This window comes from Molossus molossus, unplaced genomic scaffold (assembly GCF_014108415.1).
Source record: "Molossus molossus isolate mMolMol1 unplaced genomic scaffold, mMolMol1.p scaffold_m16_p_4, whole genome shotgun sequence".
NCBI lineage: Eukaryota > Metazoa > Chordata > Mammalia > Chiroptera > Molossidae > Molossus > Molossus molossus.
The window spans coordinates 35,798,756-35,820,620 of NW_023425377.1; the positions used below are offsets into that span (position 1 = coordinate 35,798,756).

Genomic DNA, 21,865 nt, shown 5'->3' on the forward strand with positions numbered 1-21,865 from the left:
GGCTCTCCTGAAAGTCTTACACACAAGAGTCTGAGATTTGGGGCTCGGTTAAATGGCTGGGAGAGCTATGCCCGTAATCTCTTCCTAGCCACATGTACCTTGGAGATCCTGAATTGCTTTTCTGTGGTGGAGGTAACAATTGTCATAACTGCCAAGCATGTGTCGATCATTTTACACGCATTATTTCATTTAATTCTTTAAAAAACTATATATTTTTATTGATTTTTAGAGAGAGGAAGGGAGAGGGAAAGAGCGATAGAAACATCGATGAGAGAGAACATCAATTGACCACCTCCTGCATGCCCCCCACTGGGGATTGGGCCCACAACCTGGACATGTACCCTGACCGGGAATCGAACTGGTGACCTCGAGGTGCATGGTTTGATGCTCAACCAGTAAGCCACACTGGCCGGGCTCATTTAATTCTTCTAACCACCAGTGGAATATTTGTCTTTGATCCTTCTTTTATAGTTGAAGGATACTCAAAATGGCTAAGTGAGTAGTACTCATGGTCACATGGGTATTAAGAGATAGAGCTGGAATTTGAATCCAGCCCTGTCTGACTCATTGTGCTCTGTTGATGTGGTGAACCTGAGTTTCTTGTTAAATGAATGATCAGAATCTTGACTTCAGCTCATAATAATAATAAAAACTAATTTTACTGAGCACTCCCTATGCATCAAGCACCATGTTAACTGCTTTAAATGTATTATCTTGTTTGTCCTCATAACAAGACTTTAAGGTAGTACTGTTTTTATCTTCATTGTACTGTTGAGATAGAGACACAGAGAGGTTAAGTAATTTGCCTTTAGTCACATGGCCTGTAAGTAGAGAAAATCCAAGCAAGACTTTTAATCACGGTGCTTTTCTGCTAGTTCTCCTGTGCACCTATACACATCTCCCCCCCTTCCCCTACCTCCCTCTCCCTCTCCCCCTTCCCCCTCTCCTTTTCTTTTTTTTTTTCTTAGCAGATGTTTAATTTAACACTTTCTGTGCCAGGTCTCATACCTGGTGCTGGCAGAGACAGACTCACAGTGTGGCTGGGGCAGAGGACGTGGGCAGGCCTATCACCTGGCCCTGTGGCTGGTGCCCTCCATTTGCCCATGGCCCTGCCTCCCTCAAATTCCAGGAGTAGGTGCTTTCTGAGGCAGGGCATTTCCTTTTGTTTTTGTTAAAGGAAATAAACTCTGTGACGGGATATCCTCTGCTGTGTTTTCATGTTATCCAAGGGAGAGAAAAAACAAAACGGGGCCTGCACGTGAAAAATGGAGGGGAGGCCATCTGCAAGCTGGAGGGGAGCTTATAAACTCTTTGCTGAGGGTCATGCCGGGGCCTGTTTCCCCAGAGCCATAATTTTGAGGTGGAGAGAGGCAAGCTACAAGCTTTAACTTAGGGTCATCTTCCATCCCTGTGGTTCCAGCCAGTTACTTTTTCTCAGGTCTCAGCCTCCTCGGCCACCAGCACTGTCCTGGTGATTCCATCAGGACAGTTTTTCTTCAAAGCTGAGGACCCACGCTTGGCCTTTTGTTTGCAATCTTGTTACTGCTGCCACTTGAGGGAGTCAAGTTGCAGGCAAGATAAGAGAAGAGGAAATCCTCTGAAAGCTCTTGTTGATGCAGGAGAGGGAGGTGAATCAGCCCCTCATGGACGTAGGCTCTCTTTTCTTTCACAGCCTCTGGGGATTTGTGTTTGTTCTGCTGTGTAGCCCCCAGAACCTGGAATGGGCCCAGTTTATCCTTGAGACTCAGAGTTTCAGCAGTGATATATCTCCCCCAAACCTCCCCCTCAGCATTCTGACTTCCTTTCCTTTCCTTTCCGCCTTCCTGTATGAAGCAAATAGTGGGAAGAAAAGGGCCTTTGACTCACAGCTAATCACAGTGTAAGATCAGAGAGGGAAGGAGCAATTAGAGAAACCACCAGCTCCATTTATTTTAGGAAGTCAACTTGGAAACACTTTTGGGCAGGAGAGGACCCAAACAGGTGGGGTGGGGTGGAAAGCCTTATCATTTTTGCCTACTGAGTGGGTTTTGTGAACAGTGAGGAAGTTGAAAGCTATGTGGGTAGCTCTATCCAGGGAGATTTTAAAAACTGAAAGTCATAACCTAAGGAGTATGTTCAGGAAGTATTATTATTATTGTTATTTTATGATTGTCACAAGTTTGAGAATTTAAGCACCAAATCGTGCTGCTGTCCTTGTGATGAAGAAGGAGCAGGGGGGAGGGGTGTGGGTGTCCCTGACATGATCTCACCTTGGTTTGACTGGGACTGCAATCTGGGGGCAGATAGGACTCTCAGAAATCCTCGTCTTCGGGGCTAAAGGGCTGCTGTCCCATTCCTGTCTCTAATCACCCCTGACCCTTTGGGGGCTTGCCACACCACTGAGTAGGGTGTGTGCTGGACAACATTTGATTACTCCTCTCCACCGGGGCTGCTTAGGGTGTGGGGGGCCGTCATGGAGGCCATTTGGGAATTTGGAACAGAGCTTTCCATTCCTGGTATGTATTCAACAAGAATGGTTAATGGTTCTCCCTTTAACTAGCAGGCGGAGACCAATCTCTCCTGGAATCTGTTTGGCTAGGGCGAGCAAGCTCACAACTTAATTGAGTTTCTCGATTTATGGCTGCTTAGTGGGGATGGTGGCTGCCTAGTGAGAATGGAGTTTAAGTGGTCAGATTTCGAGCCTGGCTGTGTTCACTTATGATCTGAAACTCAAGAGTGGGTGATTTTTTATCTTGTTCCTTCCCTGGAATGAATCAGGGTTCAGAAAATACCAAGCACACTGCTAATTTACTGCTGTGCTGCTGGGGATCTAGGAGAGTAGAAGAGGGTGGAGGAAGGGAAGAGGAGCATGTTTTCTAGAACTCAGCCACATGAAGGAGACGTTTAATAAGCTTGTAGTTGGAAGGTCTTTCCTCATTGAGAGCAAGCTAAGCAGCCTCAAATCAAACTGTTCTATTACTTAATTTTTTCCCTAAATTTCCTTTTTGAAGGTCATGATCATACACTTGACCTTCTCCACAGGATGGGGTAAGAGGAAGGAGAGCTGGGTCAAGTAGGGCTCTGGCCATCTCCCAGGATTTTTGATTCAGAGGGCAGGCCTCAGCAGTGTGAGAAAGGCCCAGGGAACTTGAAAGGGCTGACAGGCGGAGCACCGTCTGGCCTGCTCAAGCCAGTCTTCCCTGGCTTTTAGGAAAAACACATGCAAACACACCTGAGCAGGAAAATTTCTCTCTTCCAGGAAATAGTACAAGTGCTCATGTGTCCTTTTAAAAGGAAACTCAGCTCGCCCTGGCCAGTTTGGCTCAGTGGATAGAGCGTCGGCCTGCGGTACAGAGAGACCCAGGTTCGGTTCCCGCTAAGGGCATGTACCTCGGTTGCAGTTTGTCCCCGGCCCTAGTTGGGTCGTGTGGGAGGCAGCCACTCGATGTGTCCCTTTCATGTCGATGTTTCTCTCTTTCCCTCTCTCTTTCCTTTCCACTCTATCTGAATAAAAAAGTGGAAAAATGTTCTCAGGTGAGGATAAAAAAAATAAAATAAAATAAAATAAATAAAATAAAAGGAAACTCAGCTCTGTTTTCTCTGAGAATGTACCTAAAGTTGTTCTCTTTATCTGTTGGAATTGAAGAATAAAAGATGTTTATCTGTGTCCCGAGGGATTTGTGGGTGACTCTCTTGTTCCAGTGGATTATACGCTCCATTAGAGTAGAGGTCTGGCTTATCATGCTCACCACCGAATCTTAGAGCCTAGACCAGTGCCTGCTCACAGACATTCAGCAGTTAAGTGGTGAATCAGCTAGTGAACAATTCAATGAGTACCTTCCTATGTGAATACAGTATGCGAAGGCTGTAGGGGAGTGGGTCTCAGACATGGCTGTACATCAGAAGTACCTGCGGACCTTTAGAAACATCTTGCTGTCCAGGCCCACATCATTCCTCTTAATTCGGAGTCTTTAAAGGGGGGTGAGACCCAGGCATCAATCTTTTTTAAATGCTCTAGGTGATTTTAACATGTAGCCAAGTAGAAGAATCAATCTATCATAGTCTGGTTGGGACATCATAACAAAATACCACAGACTGGATGGCTTAAATAACAGATGTTTATGCTGAGAGAGAGAGAGAGAGAGAGAGAGAGAGAGAGAGAGAGAGAATGAGAGAGAATGAGAACAGTGATACTCTTTTCTTCTGGTAAGGGCTCCTTAGAGCCCCACTCTTGTGACCTCATTTAACCCCTGTTACTTTTCTTCACAGGCTCTGTCTCCAAATACAATCACATTGGGGGTTGGGACCTTAACATATAAATTATGGGGGTGTGGCACAAACATTCAGTTAAGTGTCTTGATACTCAAAGTGCAGTTTTATGAACCAGCAGCTACAACTTCACTTGGGTGCTGGTTAGAAATGCAGGCACTCAGGTCCCACCCTAGACCTATTGAATTCAGAATCTGCATTTTAATAAGATCCCCAGGGAATTAATATAGACATTAGCAATTGGGAAGCACTGCTGTGGACTTGAGTGATACAGAGAATAGGCTGGTGCTTCGAGTCCATGCAGTGGAGAGTAGTGGGACACAAGGCTTGTGCTGTCCTGATGGCTAGACCAGGAAGTTTGGATTGACTTGAGCAGGCATTGGAGAGCCAGGCAAGGGCCTTGAGCATGGAAGTGATTAGAACAGTGCTTTAGGGAGATAAGGTCCTGCTGGAGGGATCCACTGTCTCAGAATGTCACCTTCTCCTCCAGGTGCTGCTTCCAGCAGCCAGCTTGCTGCAGCTCATGGATGTACGGCAGAACTGCTGTGACTTCCTTCAGTCTCAGTTGCATCCCACCAATTGCCTGGGCATCCGTGCGTTTGCAGATGTGCACACCTGCACCGACCTTCTGCAGCAGGCCAATGCTTATGCAGGTAATGGGGAGGTGGGCTGCCACACCTCCTCCAAGCTTGTGTATTCAATAACCTGATCTGCTGTGGATGATCAAAGATTGTGAGAAGTGCACTGTGCTGTGAAGCAGCTATGATTTAGTCAGGGAGACAAGACACAGGTGGAAAGATCATTAGCAATATAAGAGTTCCTCTCATTGCCAACTATAAAATGATTAATTGCCAGATGGATGATATAGATAGTAATTTTAATGAGAGAAGAGGAAACAGATCTGAGAAGACTTCATGGGAGAAGAGTAATTTGAGCTAGGCTTGAAATAAATCTTTTTGATATTTAAGAAAATTTCTGTTTTGGTCAAAGTGTTCTTGAAACAGGATTTGAAAAGTCAAATGCTGCCCTGGCTGGTTTGGCTCAGCGGTTAGAGCGTCAGCCTGTGGTCCTGAGAGACCCGGGTTCGGTTCCCGCTAAGGGCGCGTACCTCGGTTGCAGTTTGTCCCCGGCCCTGGTCGGTTGTGCGGGTGGCAGCCACTCGATGTGTTCCTTTCACATCGATGTTTCTCTCTCTCTCTCTGTTCCTCTCTCTCCCTCCCACTCTACCTGAACAAAAAATGGAAAAAATGTCCTCGGGTGAGGATAAAAAAAAAAAAAAAAAAGAAAAGTCAAATGCTGCTGCGAGGCTTATAATGGTAAGCCAGAGTCCCCTACTCTGCATTTCCACACCAAGTCTTGCTCTAGAGCCACTCACTTCCAATGCTAAAAGAATGAAAATGCAGGCTCTGATTCAGCTACAAGCCGTTTCATTTGCTATTTATCTCCACTTATCTAAACAATTTGTTTATACCATTATTTTTGGAATAGTTTTAGATATTATCTGTTGACTTCTCGCAGAAGAATAAGATTGAACTTTCATAGACTTTTCCCTTATATACATACATCCTTCCCCTCTGTTTATTCCCCTAATATTATTTCTACAATTGAGCTAAGTTATGTATTATAACTATAGTTTTTCTTTTTTTTTTAACTTATCTTTATTGTTGAATGTATTACAGATGTTCCTCATTTTTCCCCTATCGACCCCCTCTTCCCCACTCCCGCCCCCCTCCTGCCTTTCCCCACATTGTTGTCTGTGTCCATTGGTTATGCATATATACATATAAGTTCTAGGTTTATTTCTTCCCACCCCTAACCTCCCTTCCCTTTGAGATTTGTCAGTCTAACAACCACTTTGTACTTTTTAATTTCTTCACCTTTTTCACCCATTCCCCCAATCCCCCTCCCATCTGGCAACCAACAGAATGTTCTCTGTATCTATGAGTATGTTTCTGTTCTGCTTATTTATTTTGTTTGTAGATTCAATTGTCCATAGATATGTATTCATTGCCATTTTGTTTGTTCATATATTTTATCTTTTTCTTCAAGAAGACCCTTCAACATTTCATATAATAATGGTTTGGTGGTGATGAATTCCTTTAACTTTTCTTTATCTGGGAAACTCTTTATCTGTTCATTGATTCTAAATGACAGCTTTGCAGCAAGAGTAATCTTGGTTGTAGGTTCTTGCTTTCCATCACTCTGAATATTTCTTGCCACTCCCTTCTGGCCTGCAAAGTTTCTTTTGAGAAATCAGCTGACAGTCTTATGGGAGCTCCTTTGTAGGTTAGTGACTGCTTTTCTCTTGCTGCTTTTAAGATTCTCTCTTTGTCTTGAACCTTTTGCATTTTGATGATGATGTGTCTTGGTGTGGGCCTCTTGGGGTTCATCTTGTTTGGGACTCTCTGTGCTTCCTGGACTTGTATGTCTGTTTCCTTCACCAAGTTAGGGAAGTTTTCTGCCATTATTGTTTCAAACAGGTTTTCGATTTCTTGTTCTCTCTCTTCTCCTTCTGGTACCCCAAGATGCTAATGTTGGCACGCTTGAAGTTGTCCCAGAGGCTCCTTACACTATCCTCATTTTTTTTGGATTCCTTTTTCTTTTTGCTGTTCTGATTGGGTGTTTTTTGCTTCCTTCTATTCCAAATGGATGGTTTGCTTCTTGGCTTTACCTATTCTACTATTGAATCTGTGTCAATTATTCTTTATTTCAGTTAGTGCCTCCTTCATTTCTGACTGGTCCTTTTTTATGCTCTTGAGGCCCTCAGTAAGTTCACTGAGGTTCTCACTAAATTCATTGAGCATTTTTATAAGCAGTGTTTTCAACTCTGAATCTGTTAGGTTGCTTATCTCCATTTCGCTTAGTTCTTTTCCTGGAATTTTGTTCTGTTCTTTCACTTGGGACCTATTTCTTTGTCTCCTCATTTTGGCTGCCTCCCTGTGTTTTCTATGTATTACTTAATGAGAGGTATGGGGCTAGCTGAGACCAGATGCTGCTTGTTTGAAATAATTCAAGAAAACCTGAAGCAGGATCCAAGACAGGCCAATCCTGTGGTAAAGCAACTGGCAACAGCTTGGGTGGGTCTGAAAGCTGGGTGGGGCAGGGCCTCAGGGAATCACCAGGGCAGGGCAACCAGTGTGAGACAAGTTGCTGGAGTCCCAGATATGGTGGCTGTCTGCTGCCCCAAGGAAGGGCTCACCAAAGGAACAAAGGCCTCTGACAGCACGTTTGTCCAGGAGGTCTGTCCAGGAGAAAGCTGCCTCTCCAGCCCTCACTCCAATGCCAAACCACTCAGTTCTTCCCCGTATGTCTTTGGTGACTTTCAAGCTCCCCCCCCCCCCCATGCTGGAGCCTGGAGGGTGCGAGTCTGAGTAAGGTGGTGCGTGGGCCTTTTAAGAGGAGCTGTGTGGGGCTCCAGCTGCCTCAGGCTCCCTCAGTCTCAGTTCCCGCTGGTTTTTCCAGCCAGAAGTTATGGGGATTCTCTTCCTGGCACTGGAACCCTGAGTTGGGTGCCTGGTGTGGGACAGGGACCCCTCAGTCCTCAGGGAGGACCTTCCCAGCCGAGGTGTCCCTCCTGATTTTTATCCATCACACGTGGGTGTGGGACCAGCCCGTCGCACCTCTGCCCCCCTACCAGTCTCTATGTGGTGGCTGCTTTAGTTTCGTAGTTGTAGGACTTCTTTTCAGCTTGCAGTTTTGAATGATGGTTGTTCTGAAGTTTAGTTGTAACTTTGATGTGGCTGTGGGAGGACCCGATACTGCGTTTTATCTTGACTGGAAGTCCACTATAGTTTTTCTTAATATGAAAACTTTTTTTAAAAATCTGAAAGCCAGTATAATTGCCCTTTTTTTTATTTTTTATTCTCACCCGAGGACATTTTTCCATTTTTTGTTCAGATAGAGTGGGAGGGAGAGAGAATGAGAGAGAGAGAGAGAGAGAGAGAGGGAGAGAGAGACATCGATGTGAAAGGTACACATCTAGTGGCTGCCACCGTACTACCCAATCAGGGCTGGGGACAACCTGCAACTGAGGTACAGTTTCTTTATTAATTTTTTAACAGAGAGGAAGGGAGAGAGAAATAGAAACATCAATGAGAGAGCACATTAATTGGCCGTCTCCTGCCTGCCCCCCACTGGGGATTGGGCCCACAACTTGAGCATGTGCCCTGACCAGGAATCGAACCAGTGACCTCTTGGGGCATGAGTAGACGCTCACCCTCTAGCCGCACTGGCTGGGCATTACCACTAATTTTTGTAGGATAGATAGAATTAAACATTCATTCTCAGTACATCAGATAATCTGTTGATTCTGTTTCATTTGTCTTGGAGACATTCTCTCTGTTAGATCTTGTCATCCTGTTATTTTAGGGTCCAGTTATTTTAATAGGGTTTTGGGAAGGAGCAGAGATGAATGTGAATGTTTAGTCCACCATATGTAGCTAGAAGGAAGTCTTCACTGATATTTATTTCAACTTGAAAACAAAGATCATGAGTGGTCTAGGAAATGGGTCTAGTTGTTTTATTCGATAGCTTCAATCATGGACACCTCCTTCCCTTGCAATAAAGCATCTCATTCTTTCCCTGTCCAAACAAACACCATCTGTATTCTGTCAGTGTCTCCTCTACAGCCCATGTTGGGAAATTAGCTGAGGGCCTGCTGGCTGCCCACCTGCCAGCACCCTGTGCTGTGTTAGTTTCTTGGCTCTGAAGGCAACAAGAATTTGCTTTGTTTCTTGGCATCCTTTTCTCTGATCAAACCTCAGACCCCAAGAACCTACATAGACTCTCATTTTACCCTGAAGTCTCTTTCTGAGACGGAAATGGGACCAGTTGTTAAGATGATCCTGACGATGATGAATTTTGTGAAGGACATTCCCCAGATGCCCCAATTCTGAATTCTAACTCATACTGCCTCTGAACCTTGACTCTCCTGTTTCTCTGCTGTCTTTCCTATGCCCTGTTTTCCCTATGTATTCCCCTCCCCTTTTCTTCTTTTTATCAGGGAACTTTTCTGTCTCTGGATAGGGCTCCCCAGCCCAGTCTTTAAAGAGGCCACTTTTTTGAGGGATATGCTTAGGCTTTGCTTCAGCAGGAGCCAAGAGCTTGGCCAAGGCCCAGGTCAGCTCATGAACATCTGCTGGTGCAGTGACAAAGGAAGAGTGCTTAGATGCCAGGAATCCTCGGACTCCCTTCCTTGTGTTCCTCTCCAGCCCATCCTACATAGTGTGTGTGTGCAAGTATGCATTACACACAGCACATATCCTATCCTACTGTAGTTGGCTGACATGATTATCTGAAGTTTGGGGAGTGTACTGAACCCAGACCTTTTTTTTTAATTTTTAAAATTAATTTATTTTTCTTACAGATGCCCCTCCTTTTCCCCCCATTGACACCCTCTTCCCCGCTTCTCTCCCCACTAGCCACCTTCACAGCATTGTTGTCTATGTCCATTGGTTATGGATATACGCATATAAGTTCTTTGGTTTATCTCTTCCTGCCCTCTCACCCCTTCTCTCTCTGAGGTTTGTCAGTCTGTTCCCTACTTTTGTCTCTGGGTCTGTTTTGTTCAACAGCTTATTTTGCTCATTATATTGCACAAATAAATGAGATCATGTGATATATGTCTTTCTCTGATTGGCTTATTTTGCTTAGCATAATACTCTCCAGGTCCCTCCATGTTGTCTCAAAGGATAAGAGATCTTTCTTAACAGCTGCATAGTATTCCATTGTGTATATGTACTGCAGCTTTTTTATCCACTCATCTGATGGACACTTGGGCTGTTTCTAGATCTTAGCAATTGTAAACAGTGCTGCTATGAACATAGGGGTGCATATATTCTTTCTGATTGGTATTTCCGGCTTCTTAGGATATAGTCCTAGAAGTGGAATCACTGGGTCAAATGGCAGTTCAATTTTTAATTTTTTGAGGAAACTCCATATTGTTTTCCATAGTGGCTGCACTAGTCTGCATTCCCACCAACAGTGTACTAGAGTCCCCTTTTCTCCACATCCTCGCTAACACTTGTTGTTTGATGATTTGTTGATGGCGGCCATTCTGGCAGGTGTGAGGTGATAACCTCATAGTCATTTTAATTTGCAACTCTCTGATGATTAGTGACATTGAGCATTTTTTCATATGTTCTTGGCCATTTGTATGTCCTCTTTGGAGAGGTGTTTATTCAGGTCCTCTGCCCATTTTTAATTGAATTCTTTGTCTCCCTTTTGTTGAGTTGTATGAGTACTCTCTATATTCTGGAAATTAACCCTTTATCTGATAATTTTTATTATTGGCAATTATGTTTTCCCATACAATGGCTTCTCTTTTCATTTTTATGCTGGTTTCTTTCGCTGTGCAGAAGCTTTTAAGTTTGATGTAGTCTCATGTATTAATTTTTTCCTTTGTTTCTCTTGCCCTAGGCGATATACTAGTGAAAATCCTGCTACGTGAGCTTATGTATGAGATTTTGCTGCCTATATTTTCTTCTAGGATTTTTATGGTTTCATAAGTAACATTTAAGTCTTTTATTCATTTTGAGTATATTCTTGTGTATGGTGTAAGTTGGTGGTCTAGTTTCATTTTTGCATGTAGCTGTCCAATTTTCCCAATACCATTTTTTGAAGAAACTGTCTTTATTGTATGCTCTTGCCACCTTTGCTTAGTTCAGCATAATGTGTTACATTGATTTCTGGGTTCTCTGCTCTGTTCCATTGATCTATATGCCTATTCTTGTGCCAGTACCAGGCTGTTTTAATTATAGTGGTTTGTAGTACATATAACCTGATACCCAGAATTGTGATCCCTACAACTTTGTTCTTCTTTTCCAAGAGTGCTGTTCCTATTTGGGGTATATGCTTCCACTTTTTTATATCTTCCTCTATTTCTTTTTTCAATGTCCTATAGTTTTCTGAGAACAGGCCTTTTTACATCCTTGGTCAAGTTTATTCTTAGGTATCTTAATTTTTTTTTGCAGTGGTAAATGGGATTGTTTTTTTAGTTTCTCTTTCTGTGTGTTCATTATTGGTGTATAAAAATGCCAATGATTTCTGGATGTTGATTTTGTATCTTGCTACCTTACCGAATTCATTTATTAAATCTACTAGTTTTTTGATGGAGTCTTTAGGGTTTTCTATGTATAATATCACGTTGACTATGAATAATAACAGTTTCAGTTATTACTTTCCAATTTAGATGCTTTTTATTTTTTCTTCTTGTCTGATTGCTCTGGCTAAGAATTCCAGTACTATGTTGAATAGGAGTGGCAAAAGTGGACATCCCTGTCTTGTTCCTGTTTTTAAGGGAAATGCTTTTAGTTTTTTCCCATTGAGTATGATGTTGGCTGTAGGTTTGTCATAGATGGCCTTTTTTATGTTGAAGGATGGTCCTTCTATTCCCACTTTGTGGGAGTTTTTATAAAAAAATGAGTGCTGGATCTTGTCAAATGCTTTTTTGGCATCTATTGACATGATCATATGATTTTTACCTTTCATTTTGTTTATGTGGTGTGTCACATTTATTGATTTGCAAATATTGTACCAGCCTTGCTTTCCTGGGGTAAATCCCACTTGGTGGTGGCGTATAATTTTTTTACTATATTGCTTGATCCAATATGCTACAATTTATTTGAGGATTTTGGCACTTATGTTCATCAGGAATATTCGCCTGTAAATTTTTTTTGTAGTGTTTTATCTGGTTTTGGGATTAGGATTATGCTAGCCTCATAAAAAGGGTTTGGTTGTCTTCCTTCTTGAGGTTTTTGGAATAGTTTGAGGAAAATAGGTGTTAGTTCTTCTTTGAATGTTTGCTAAAACTCCCCTATGAATACACGTGGACCAGGGCTTGTGTTTGCTGGGAGTTAATTGATTACTGCTTCAGTTTCCTTAAGTTGTTATTGGTCTGTTCAGGTTTTTTGACTCATCCCACTTGAGTTTTGGAAACTGCATGATTCTAGGAAATTGTTCATTTCACCTAGGTTGTCGAATTTGTTTGTATATAATTATTCATAGTATTTTCCTACAAGCCTTTGTATTTCTATAGTGTCAGTTGTTATTTCACCTCTTCCATTTCTGATTTTATTTATTTGGATCCTCTTTGTTTCTTGGTGAGTGTGTCTAATGGTTGATCAATCTTGTTTATCTTTTCAAAGAGCCAGCTCTTGGTTTCATTGATCTTATGTATTGTTTTTATAGTCTCTATGTCATTTATTTCAGCTCTCATCTTTATTATTTCCTTCCTTCTACTAACTCTGTTTTTAGTTGTTGTTGTTCTCTTTCTAAATATTTACATTGTAGGGTTAGATAGTTTATTACAATTTTTTCTTGTTTCTTGAGGTAGGCCTGTAGTGCTATGAACTTCCCTCTCAAGACTGCTTTCCTTGTGTCCCATAGATTTTGTATGGTTATGTATTTGTTTTCATTAGTTTCCAGGAAGTTTTTGATTTATTTATTGATCTCATTGGTAACCCATTCATTGTTTAATAACATGCTATTTAGCCTCCATGTGTTTGAATGTTTTTGAGTGTTTTTATTGTAATTGATTTCTAGTTTTGTGCCATTGTGATCCGAGAAGATGCTTGATATGATTTCAATCTTCTTGAAGTTGTAGATACTTAGTGTCCTAACAAGTGGTCTGTCTTTGAGAATGACCTATGTGTACTTGAGAAGAATGTATATTGTACAGCTTTGGGGTGAAATGTTCTGTAAATATCAATTAAATCCAGCTGATCTAGTGCATCGTTTAGGATCTCTGTTTCTTTGTTAATTTTTTTGTCTAGAAGATCTATCCACTGATGTCAGTGGGGTGTAAATTCCCCTACTATGATTGTATTGCTGTTGATCTCTCCTTTGAGGTCCTCCAGCAGTTTTTAAATATATTTTGATGCTTCTATATGCGGTGCATATATGTTTATCAGAATTATATCCCCTTGTTGGATCGATCCTTTGAATATTATGTAGTGACCTTTTTTGTCTCTTATTATGACCTTCATTTTGAAGTCTATGTTATCAGATATGAGTATTTATACACCAGGTTTTTGGTTTGTTTGTTTCCATTTGCCTGGAAATTTATTTTCCGGCCCTTCATTTTCATCCTGTGTGAGTCTTTTGTTCTGAGGTGGGTTTTTTTTAGACAGCATATATATGGGTCATGTTTTCTTATCCAGTCAGCTATGACTTTTGATTGGAGTCTTTAAGTCATTTACATTTAAGGTTATTATTGATAGGTACTTATTGCCATTTTTATTCTTTTTAAAATGTTTTTATTGATTTTTTTTTTTTTTAGAGAGAGAAGAAGGGAGAGAGAAATAGAAACATTGATATGAGAGAGAAACATCGATTGGCTGCTTTCTGCACATCCCCTACTGGGGAATGAGACTGACACCTGATTATGTGCCCTGACTGGAAATTGAACTGGGACCTTTCAGTCCATGGGACAATGCTTAATCCACTGAACCACACTGACCAGGCACCGTTTTTATTCTTTATGCCTGTGTTCCCCTCTCTCTCTATTTCTTCTTCTTCTTCTTACAACAGTCCCTTTAGCATTTCTTGCAGTGCTGGCTTGGTGGTAGTAAATTCCTTTAGCATTTTTTTTTTTGTGTGTGTGTGTCTGTGAAGATCTTTATTTCACCTTCAATTTTTTTTTTATTTTGTTTTTTTTATCCTCACCTGAGGACATTTTTGCATTTATTTTCAGATAGAGCGGGAGGGAGAGGGGGAGGAAGAGAGCGAGAGAGAAACATTGACCTAAGAGAGACACATCGAGTGGTTGCCACCCACATGACCCTAACCAGGGCCGGAGACAAACTGCAACAAAGGTATATGCCCATAGTGGGAAGTGAACCCGGGCCTCTCTGGTCTGCATGCTGATGCTCTAACCACTGAGCCAAACTGGCAAGGGCTCACCTTCAATTTTGAACGATAGCCTTGCTGGATTCAGACCCTTGCTTTTCTTTACTTTGTATACTTCCTTCCACTTCCTTCTGACCTGCAGTTGAACCCCCACCTTTAACAAAAGCTCCTAGGTTCTTCTGGCCTGGCTTTTCCCCACTTTCAAAATCTGTGTTTTCTCCCTTTGCCCCTTTCATTGTCTGATGGTGAGACTCACCTGTAGGAAAGTGGGGAGGATGCATTTGGGAGCACACTGTTGTGGTGGTGCTTTCTGGTTCTGATGTTGTCACAATGATTGGGACCTGCCAGTATTGTGGGTGTATGTGTGCACACATGTATGCGTGCAGAAATCCTGCTGAATTAGTTTTAGCTAGTATTTACTGAGCTCTCACTTTGCATCACATGCTTTGGTAAGCATTTTATGTGTGTCGCCTCATTTCATGTGTACAACAGCTAAGGAAAACAAGGCACAGAGAGGTGAAGTTTTTTGTTAAAGTCACACAGTTGGTAAAGACAGAATCAGGATTCAAGCCCAGGCAGTATTGACTCCAGAACCAGTGATTATAACTACTACATACTATGACTCCCAGGCCCTATTTGGACATGAGGCAGCCCTGTGAATTGGTAAGTGAGGAATTGGTAAGTGGCTAGAGCTGGCATTTTCCATTGGGAGTGTGAGCCTGGAAGCCTGTGCCACATAGTCATATGCCAACAACCAGACAGTGTAGACAGATGACCAGCTGTCTCTGCTAGACATGGGCTGTTTAGTCATCTTAGTGTGGGGAAGCGAGACGTGGATGTCTTCTCTTCCCTGTTGGGAGGCTGCCCCCTCACTTCATGTGTGAGTTCTCCTATTTTCCTTGACTCCGTCAGTGCTACTTCAGGCTGAGAGCTTCTTCCCTGTCATACAGGCCTTTCATGGAGCCTGTGACCATCTCCTGGTCACAGCTTTTTTTGCAGCCCACAGCAGGGAAGTCATGGAAATGCAAAGGTGGTAAGATCATGGTGAAAAGATATTAGAAGAAGCAGTGTGAAGGTAAATTGTACAGTGTTTAGAGAAGGAAGTATAAAATCATTATCTTTGTTAATCCTTTCAAGTGGGTTTACATCCACCCACTGATGTGGGCCTGCTTTGTTTCTTTGGTCTTACTTCCCGACTTGAGATGGAATCTGGCACTCTCTGCCATCACTGCCTCTTGAGACAGAGCTGCTGCCTCGTCCCACTGGAAGTGTGGAGGTGTAGGTACACACTAGGTCACGTAAGCAAGGCAATGTTGGCCCTTGTGGTCACAGGCTTCCCTGGCCTCGTGCCTCTCATTAGAGGGTGTTTTAAACCAACCAACTACAGTACATGGAGACCCTCCAGATCAGAAGTAGGGGTCAGACCAGCCAGCACTGGAGCTGAGTGACCCCCTATCCCTGTTTTCTCCTCTCTATGATGGGGGTAACACATCCTGCCCTGTTTTTAGGATGGTTTGGGGATTGGCAGGACAGGGAGGCGAGCCTCCTGCAGAAGTAGACACCACTCAAGGTTATGCTCTGGAGCCAGCCTGCCAGCCTCATCATCTGCAGTAAAAGGGCCTCAGAGCTGGGTCCTGGCAGAGAGAGGGGTGTCCTTGGGTCATCACCACTGCTGTTGCTGTGGGAAGCATGCAGTTTGAGGGAGAGGACCATTTCCAGAGCTTCTGATTTTGGTTTCTCTGTATCCAGATGCACAGGCAGGTATATCCTCCTTTCCCACCTTGCCTAGTGTCTGGCCAGCTGGCTTCTGTCCTCACTTGTCCATAGCCCCCAGTTTTGCCTCTGAATTCTGTTCCTTTTCCTTTTGCTCTTATAATTATTATTGCTATTGTTATTGCTGTCTAATATAAAATCACTCATAATTATTACAGAAAGAGCAGGAAAAGCACCACAACCCTACTCAGAGAGAACCATAAGCAGCACCTTTGTGTATAGCTTTCCCAGTCCTTTTCATTGCATGTGTATGTTTTCCAGCTTAAAAAAACCCTAGCCGTATATTCTGAACATCCTTCCATGTTAACAGATACATTGCTATACCATTATTTTAAAACTTTAGAGAATGTATTCAGTAAAGTTCAACTTTTACCCATAATACAAAAATTCAGACAGTACACAAAGGTATAAAATGCAGAGTCAGTCTTCTCTTAGGCCCTTTCTCTGAAGGGGGCAAGGTACTATCTTGGGTATTCCAGATATATATTTATAATGTCTTTTAACTTAGCCAAATAGAAATGTTCTGTACTCGTACTTTTTTTTGACTTAAAACAAAATTTTGGAATTCTTTCCAGACCCTGTGTTTGGTTATATTTAATACTTATTATCTATTATATAATATGGATGAACTATAATTTATTTAGTCCAGTTCTTGATTAATGGGCACTAATGTTACTTGTTTTTTATTTTATATAAAATGTTGAGTGAGAATTTTTCTACATAATTTTCTGGAGTATATTGCTGATATGTAAGTAAGAGTAAGATTGTACCTGTGGGATACCATCTTAGTAGCATAAGGTAGCTCAAAGAGAGTATGCATTTAAAAATTTTGATAGATTTTGCCAAATTGCCCTCTAAAAAATTGCAACCATTTTTGAAGTCAGCTCTTTCCTTCTGAAAAGTCTTCAGTTCCCTGGTGAAGGCACTGAGAGGCAGACACAGTGAGTCTCTGAGGGGCTGGAGTACCTCCTCTCTTCATCCAGCTGCTTGTTTGGCTTCCTGTTTAGAATGGCCCTGTCTTTTCCTGCTCTGGCAGTCCCTCTTGCTTCTGCTGGGTCCAGTTTCCCCCTCAAGACTATTCCCCCTCAAGACTATGCCCCCCCAAGACTAAGCACCCTCAAGAGGGGCCACATTTTTTTTTGCTGTGATACGTTATTCTCAGGTGGGGGAGGGTGGGTCCCATATTTAGAAGCTGACTACCCAGACTCTTATCCCCAGCTGGTGGTGTCAGAGTCCTCCTAGGTAGCTAGTAGCTGGGAAAGGGACCCTGTGTTTTGCACAGCTGTTTATACCTCATTAATGTTTCTAGGGACAGCTTAATCTTTAATCTCAGAGGCCAGGGCAGGTTTATGGGGACTTTGTTGTTTGGTAATTGGACAACCATGCACTGGGCCATCAGCTGAGCTGGTTGGGAGGGATGTTAATGAGACCCCATTAATGAAATGGCAATTAAAATTCTTTGGACGTGTTGTTTACATCAGTCCGCTAAAGCTGAACTGAAACCTTCCAGCCATGGGATGGAAAAGCCATCGGATTTAACGTGTTTGTGGAGAGAAATGGCTTTTTCTCGATTGATTGAGTCTTCTGAGATCATGGAATAAAGTGAATAAACTAAAGGCAGCAAACTTTAACAAAACATTTAAAAAATGCAGACCTCTGACTCAGTGAAGGTGTCTTATGGAATTGCTGCCTTCAACTTGGCATCATGAAATAATAATAATGATGACGATAATAGTAGGAGTTTCTACCATTTCTGAACAGTTGCTGGGCTCCAGGCCTGGTGCTGTACACTTCATAGGCATTACTTCCTATTGGTCACACAACTATAAGAGGTAGTTATTACTTTCCCAATGTATAGAGGAAGAAATGGAAACTCCAGAAATGTTTAGTAACTTGCCTAAGGTCACATAGATTGCAAGTGGCAATGCAAGGTTCATGATGAGGCATCTGAACCCAGAGCCTGTGCCCCGAGCCCACTACTTATTTTCACACCCACCAGGCCAATACAGGTCTCTCTCTGTAGTGGTTGCCTCACTCCTGCCTCCCCCTGATTTTCTGCTTCTAACTTGAAGGTGGCAAATAAAGCCATAGAGCAGACACAGGTAGTTTTTGTTGTTAAATGGTCTCCTTGTTGGGATTTTAGGGAGCTTCCCTTATTCCTCCCATTCTCTGGGAAATAGGGAATTCTGGTGTTGAATCAGTAACACGGATATCTAGGCAGTTTTGATACAGCCCTTTGCTCTCTCTCTCTCCGTGTATGCACGCATGTTATAGAGGAAGGAGGGGCCACATACATGTTTTTGAAATTAAGTTAGCATGGAAAGAGAGCTCATATCCCACCATACCCAGGGAGGGTGGAGGTACTAATATTTAGAGTCTGAGGGGTAGTGGTCATGACCTGTGTGGGAAGAGGTCAAGGTAGGTCTGTTACTTCCCTGTGGGAGCTGAGCCTTCTCCCTGGAGCAGGGAAACTGTGCACCCTGAGCGCCAAATATTGATTCAAGAAAGCTTACCTCTGCCCTCCAGTAAGAAGGCAATAGGGGGCAGGTGAAAAAGATTTAAAGCAGTTTGGTTCTATTTTTTTACTTTGCTAAACTGTCTTGATTCTATTTGCGTGTTTACCTGTGTTAGTCCATCTTTCTTGAGGGGTATACCACAAGTGGTCTAATTCAGAGCCCTCATACCTTTTCCCTGGGGTCACAGGGATACTGGGGTTCATTTAATTTCTGCAGGTCAAAGAAGTCATAGATGGGTTTTCAGTTCCATTTGTTCTGGACTAGCAGTTTAGATGAACCTGATCAAAAGTTTACATTTATTTTATCAAATCAGGAAGGAGGCGTGGACTTGGGATTAATTTAGGAGGTTTCCTGAGCCCTAGGCAGTTCTGAAGAATGGAAGAAAGCACAGTGAACATGTAGAGCTCAGTATTTACAGTTGTGTCAGACACTGAGGGTTCAAGTTCAAACAAGACAGACCTTGTCCGGCTGGGCTCACAGTCCCAGTGTGAGAGAAGGAACTCCGATGATAAAACAGTTTGATTAGGACTATGATAATTTTTATTTCCTGTTTTGAGGGCTTTGAGAACATAGACTAGTATACTTCATCTAGCCTGGCAGGGACATTAGGGGAAGATCTCAGTTCAGGGGTATATCTGAGATTTTAACCTAGGACCGATGCCAAATGTTTAGAACACCACTATTCTAAGTTATTTTTTAAACAAAAGGTCATTCGATTTATTCTTTTTGTCTCTCTGAAGCACCCCTAAGAGAGATTCTTAGGGTACAATGATGTCTATATTGAATTTTACCCCAATGGCTTGCTTGGGACACGTTCTTATTATCTTGGGGACTAAGATAGTCATCAGAATGTTTGTTACTGTCATCAGACAGCCTTGGTTCCAAAACCTGGCCCAACCGCTTATTTTTGTGTGATTCTAAGCACGTGACTAAATAACTTTTAGAGCTTCTGTTTCTCCATCTGTAAAATGAGGGTGGTGATATTCACTTCTCTGGGGCTTTTGGGAGAAGTGACATGATACACGTGAAGTGCACAGCACAGTGTTAGCTACTATTAGGAAACGCCCTCAACTTTCTTCAGGCCTGCTTCCTTGAAAGACCCAACTCTACCCTTAGAGCAAGTCCTTTCATGGGAATGTACCATGCAAGTTTTGTCATGCTTTCAGCATCAGAAGTATGCTTGTGTTGCTTGGTAGGGAAAGAACTTGAAGTTATCTGGTGTTTCTCTGCTTCTCTATAATTTCTCATCCAAATGGACAGTAGCAGACACATTATGTTTCATTAATCAAAACTTGGAACTTAAAACAGTATTTGTTACTTAAAAGCCTGGCTAATTAGGACTCTTAGTCTATTTTTTCTCCTCTGTTTATACTTCTCTTTAAGGAAAAAGAAGCACAAAGATAAGGAAAGTTAGAATTTATTACTGGAGAGTTTCCCTTCAAGGGACTGGCCCATGGTTACAAGACACTATGACCCCTGGACAGCCCACCTATCCCTCTAGATCTAGTCTTGCCTGCCTGTCTCTTGTGTCTCCTGGAGCCTGGCACAGCTTCCCATGCGTAGTGGGTGTATAGTAAACATTTGTTATATGAGTAAAGACAATGCCTTTAGGCCCAGCTAGACTGATCTATTGCTGCTCTCTAGACATGCTCTGCATTTTCCTGCTTCTATTCTGTTATTTGTATTTGGATTTCCTCCTCTAGTCATGGCCCTGTGGACTTTGGGGTGGAATTATTGGTGTCTTGTCTTAATCCCTCTTATAAGGTTCTTCTTTCTTTATTTTTGAAGAAACACTGCATTTGGCACATCATACCCTAATAGTTATTGAGCACTTGCAGTGGTCTCAGTAAATGTGAGTTACCTATATTTGCTTATTTAATGTCCACACACCTTTATGAGCTAGGTACTACTATTAGCTTCATTTAATAGATGAGAAAACTGCAGCCTTAAGAAATTAAATAACCTATATCCCTAGAAAGTTTTCTGTACTCAGTGTAATTAAACTGAGTTTCTAAGACCTTTGAAGTTCACAGGCTGGTCCCAAAGGAACTGCTTCTCTGTTAGAGAGCTGTGCTACCCACCGAACTGGACTTTGAGAAGCAGGAAACATGGGCTGATAATATTCATCTTTCATTTCTAAAGAATTTCTTAAAGATTAAAAAATGGACCAATATTATTGTCTTCCAACTTCAAAACAACTTTGAGACCTAGGTCAGGTATTATGGTCCCGTTCTATGGATGAAGCCAAAGCTGGGAAAGAAGTGACTGTAAGAGGTGGAGCTAGGACTTGAACCCAGGTCTTCTGACTCTTAGCCAAAGCTTTTCACTACATTCTCCCTTAATATATTAAGAACAAAGCAAAACAAATAAAAAGTCCCCCAGAAAACCAACAAAAAGTGTTAAAGGTACAAGCCGATTCTTACAGAGGTGTATTTCTGGGAGCAGATTGGGTTCTTTCCGGGAAGCAGCTGGGAAGAGGGCTTACTTGAGAACAGTCTCCTGGGGAACTCCTATTTCCCAGGAAATGGAGTTGGTCAGAGCATCCTTTTCCTGTCCCCCCCCCCCCATCTTGTTGTTTCTTGAGTGTTGCTAACAGAAAGAGGACTCTAGCCTCCCAACATTGGGGGCTTAGTCCTGTTTCTTCAGACGACAAGGGGGAAGGGAAGTTTTTCTCTTTGCCCCCTCTCTTTGTCTCTTAAGGTGATGGTGCAGGGTTGTGAGAGAACTGAAAAAGGAGTAAGGACTTTGCCAAATGACAAAGGATCCTGTCATCTTCAGGACCTGCTGCACCTGAAACTGTCAGCCCTTAGGCCAGTTCACCTTTGCATAGCTTGCAAAACACTTTCACAATTCCTTTCCCACCAGAGCACGGGTGGGAGACAAGACAAGTGGTTTTATCCTCATTTCACAGATGAGGATAGTGAGGCCTAGGGAGGTGATGCCATTGGCTCAAGTACACAATTTTTTTTTATCCTCACCTGAGGACATTTTTGCATTCATTTTCAAATAGAGCGGAAGGGAGAGAGGGAAGGGGAGAGAGAGAGAGAGAGAGAGAGAGAGAGAGAGAGAGAGAGAAACATCGATGTGAGAGAGACACATTGACTGGTTGCTACCCACACGACCCCAACAGGGGCTGGGGACAACTGCAACCGACGTACATGCCCCTAGCGGGAACCAAACCCAGGACACTCTGGTCTCTTGGCCGATGCTCTAACTGCTGAGCCAAACTGGCCAGGGCTCAAGGACACAATTTGTATATGGCAAGGCCAGGATTTGAATCTAGGTTCCTTCTTTCTGAAATGCATGCTCTTTCACTGACATTTCACTGCCTCTGCAGTAGAAAGATGATGGCCTGGGCAAGTGTCAGGGTAGGAGTTGTCCCTGGCCTTTCCCTGTGTGGATCTTAAGCCCATCTTGTTTTAGCTGTCCCCAAATTTCCCTCCATTTTAACAGCCTCCACAGGATGGCTGTCGTGGTTTGCT

The 21,865-nt window shown here is 42.6% G+C and overlaps 1 protein-coding gene across 17 annotated transcripts in view; it reads left to right on the plus strand.

The window, feature by feature from the left end:
* Positions 1 to 21,865, plus strand: part of KLHL3 (kelch like family member 3) — a 551,388-nt gene that overhangs the window by 49,933 nt on the left and 479,590 nt on the right. For all 17 annotated transcript variants that reach the window (XM_036281814.1, XM_036281822.1, XM_036281821.1 and 14 more), the window contains one exon: positions 4,739 to 4,901. In XM_036281814.1, the coding sequence (XP_036137707.1) occupies positions 4,739 to 4,901 (163 nt within the window). The remainder of the gene's footprint in view (positions 1 to 4,738; positions 4,902 to 21,865) is intronic.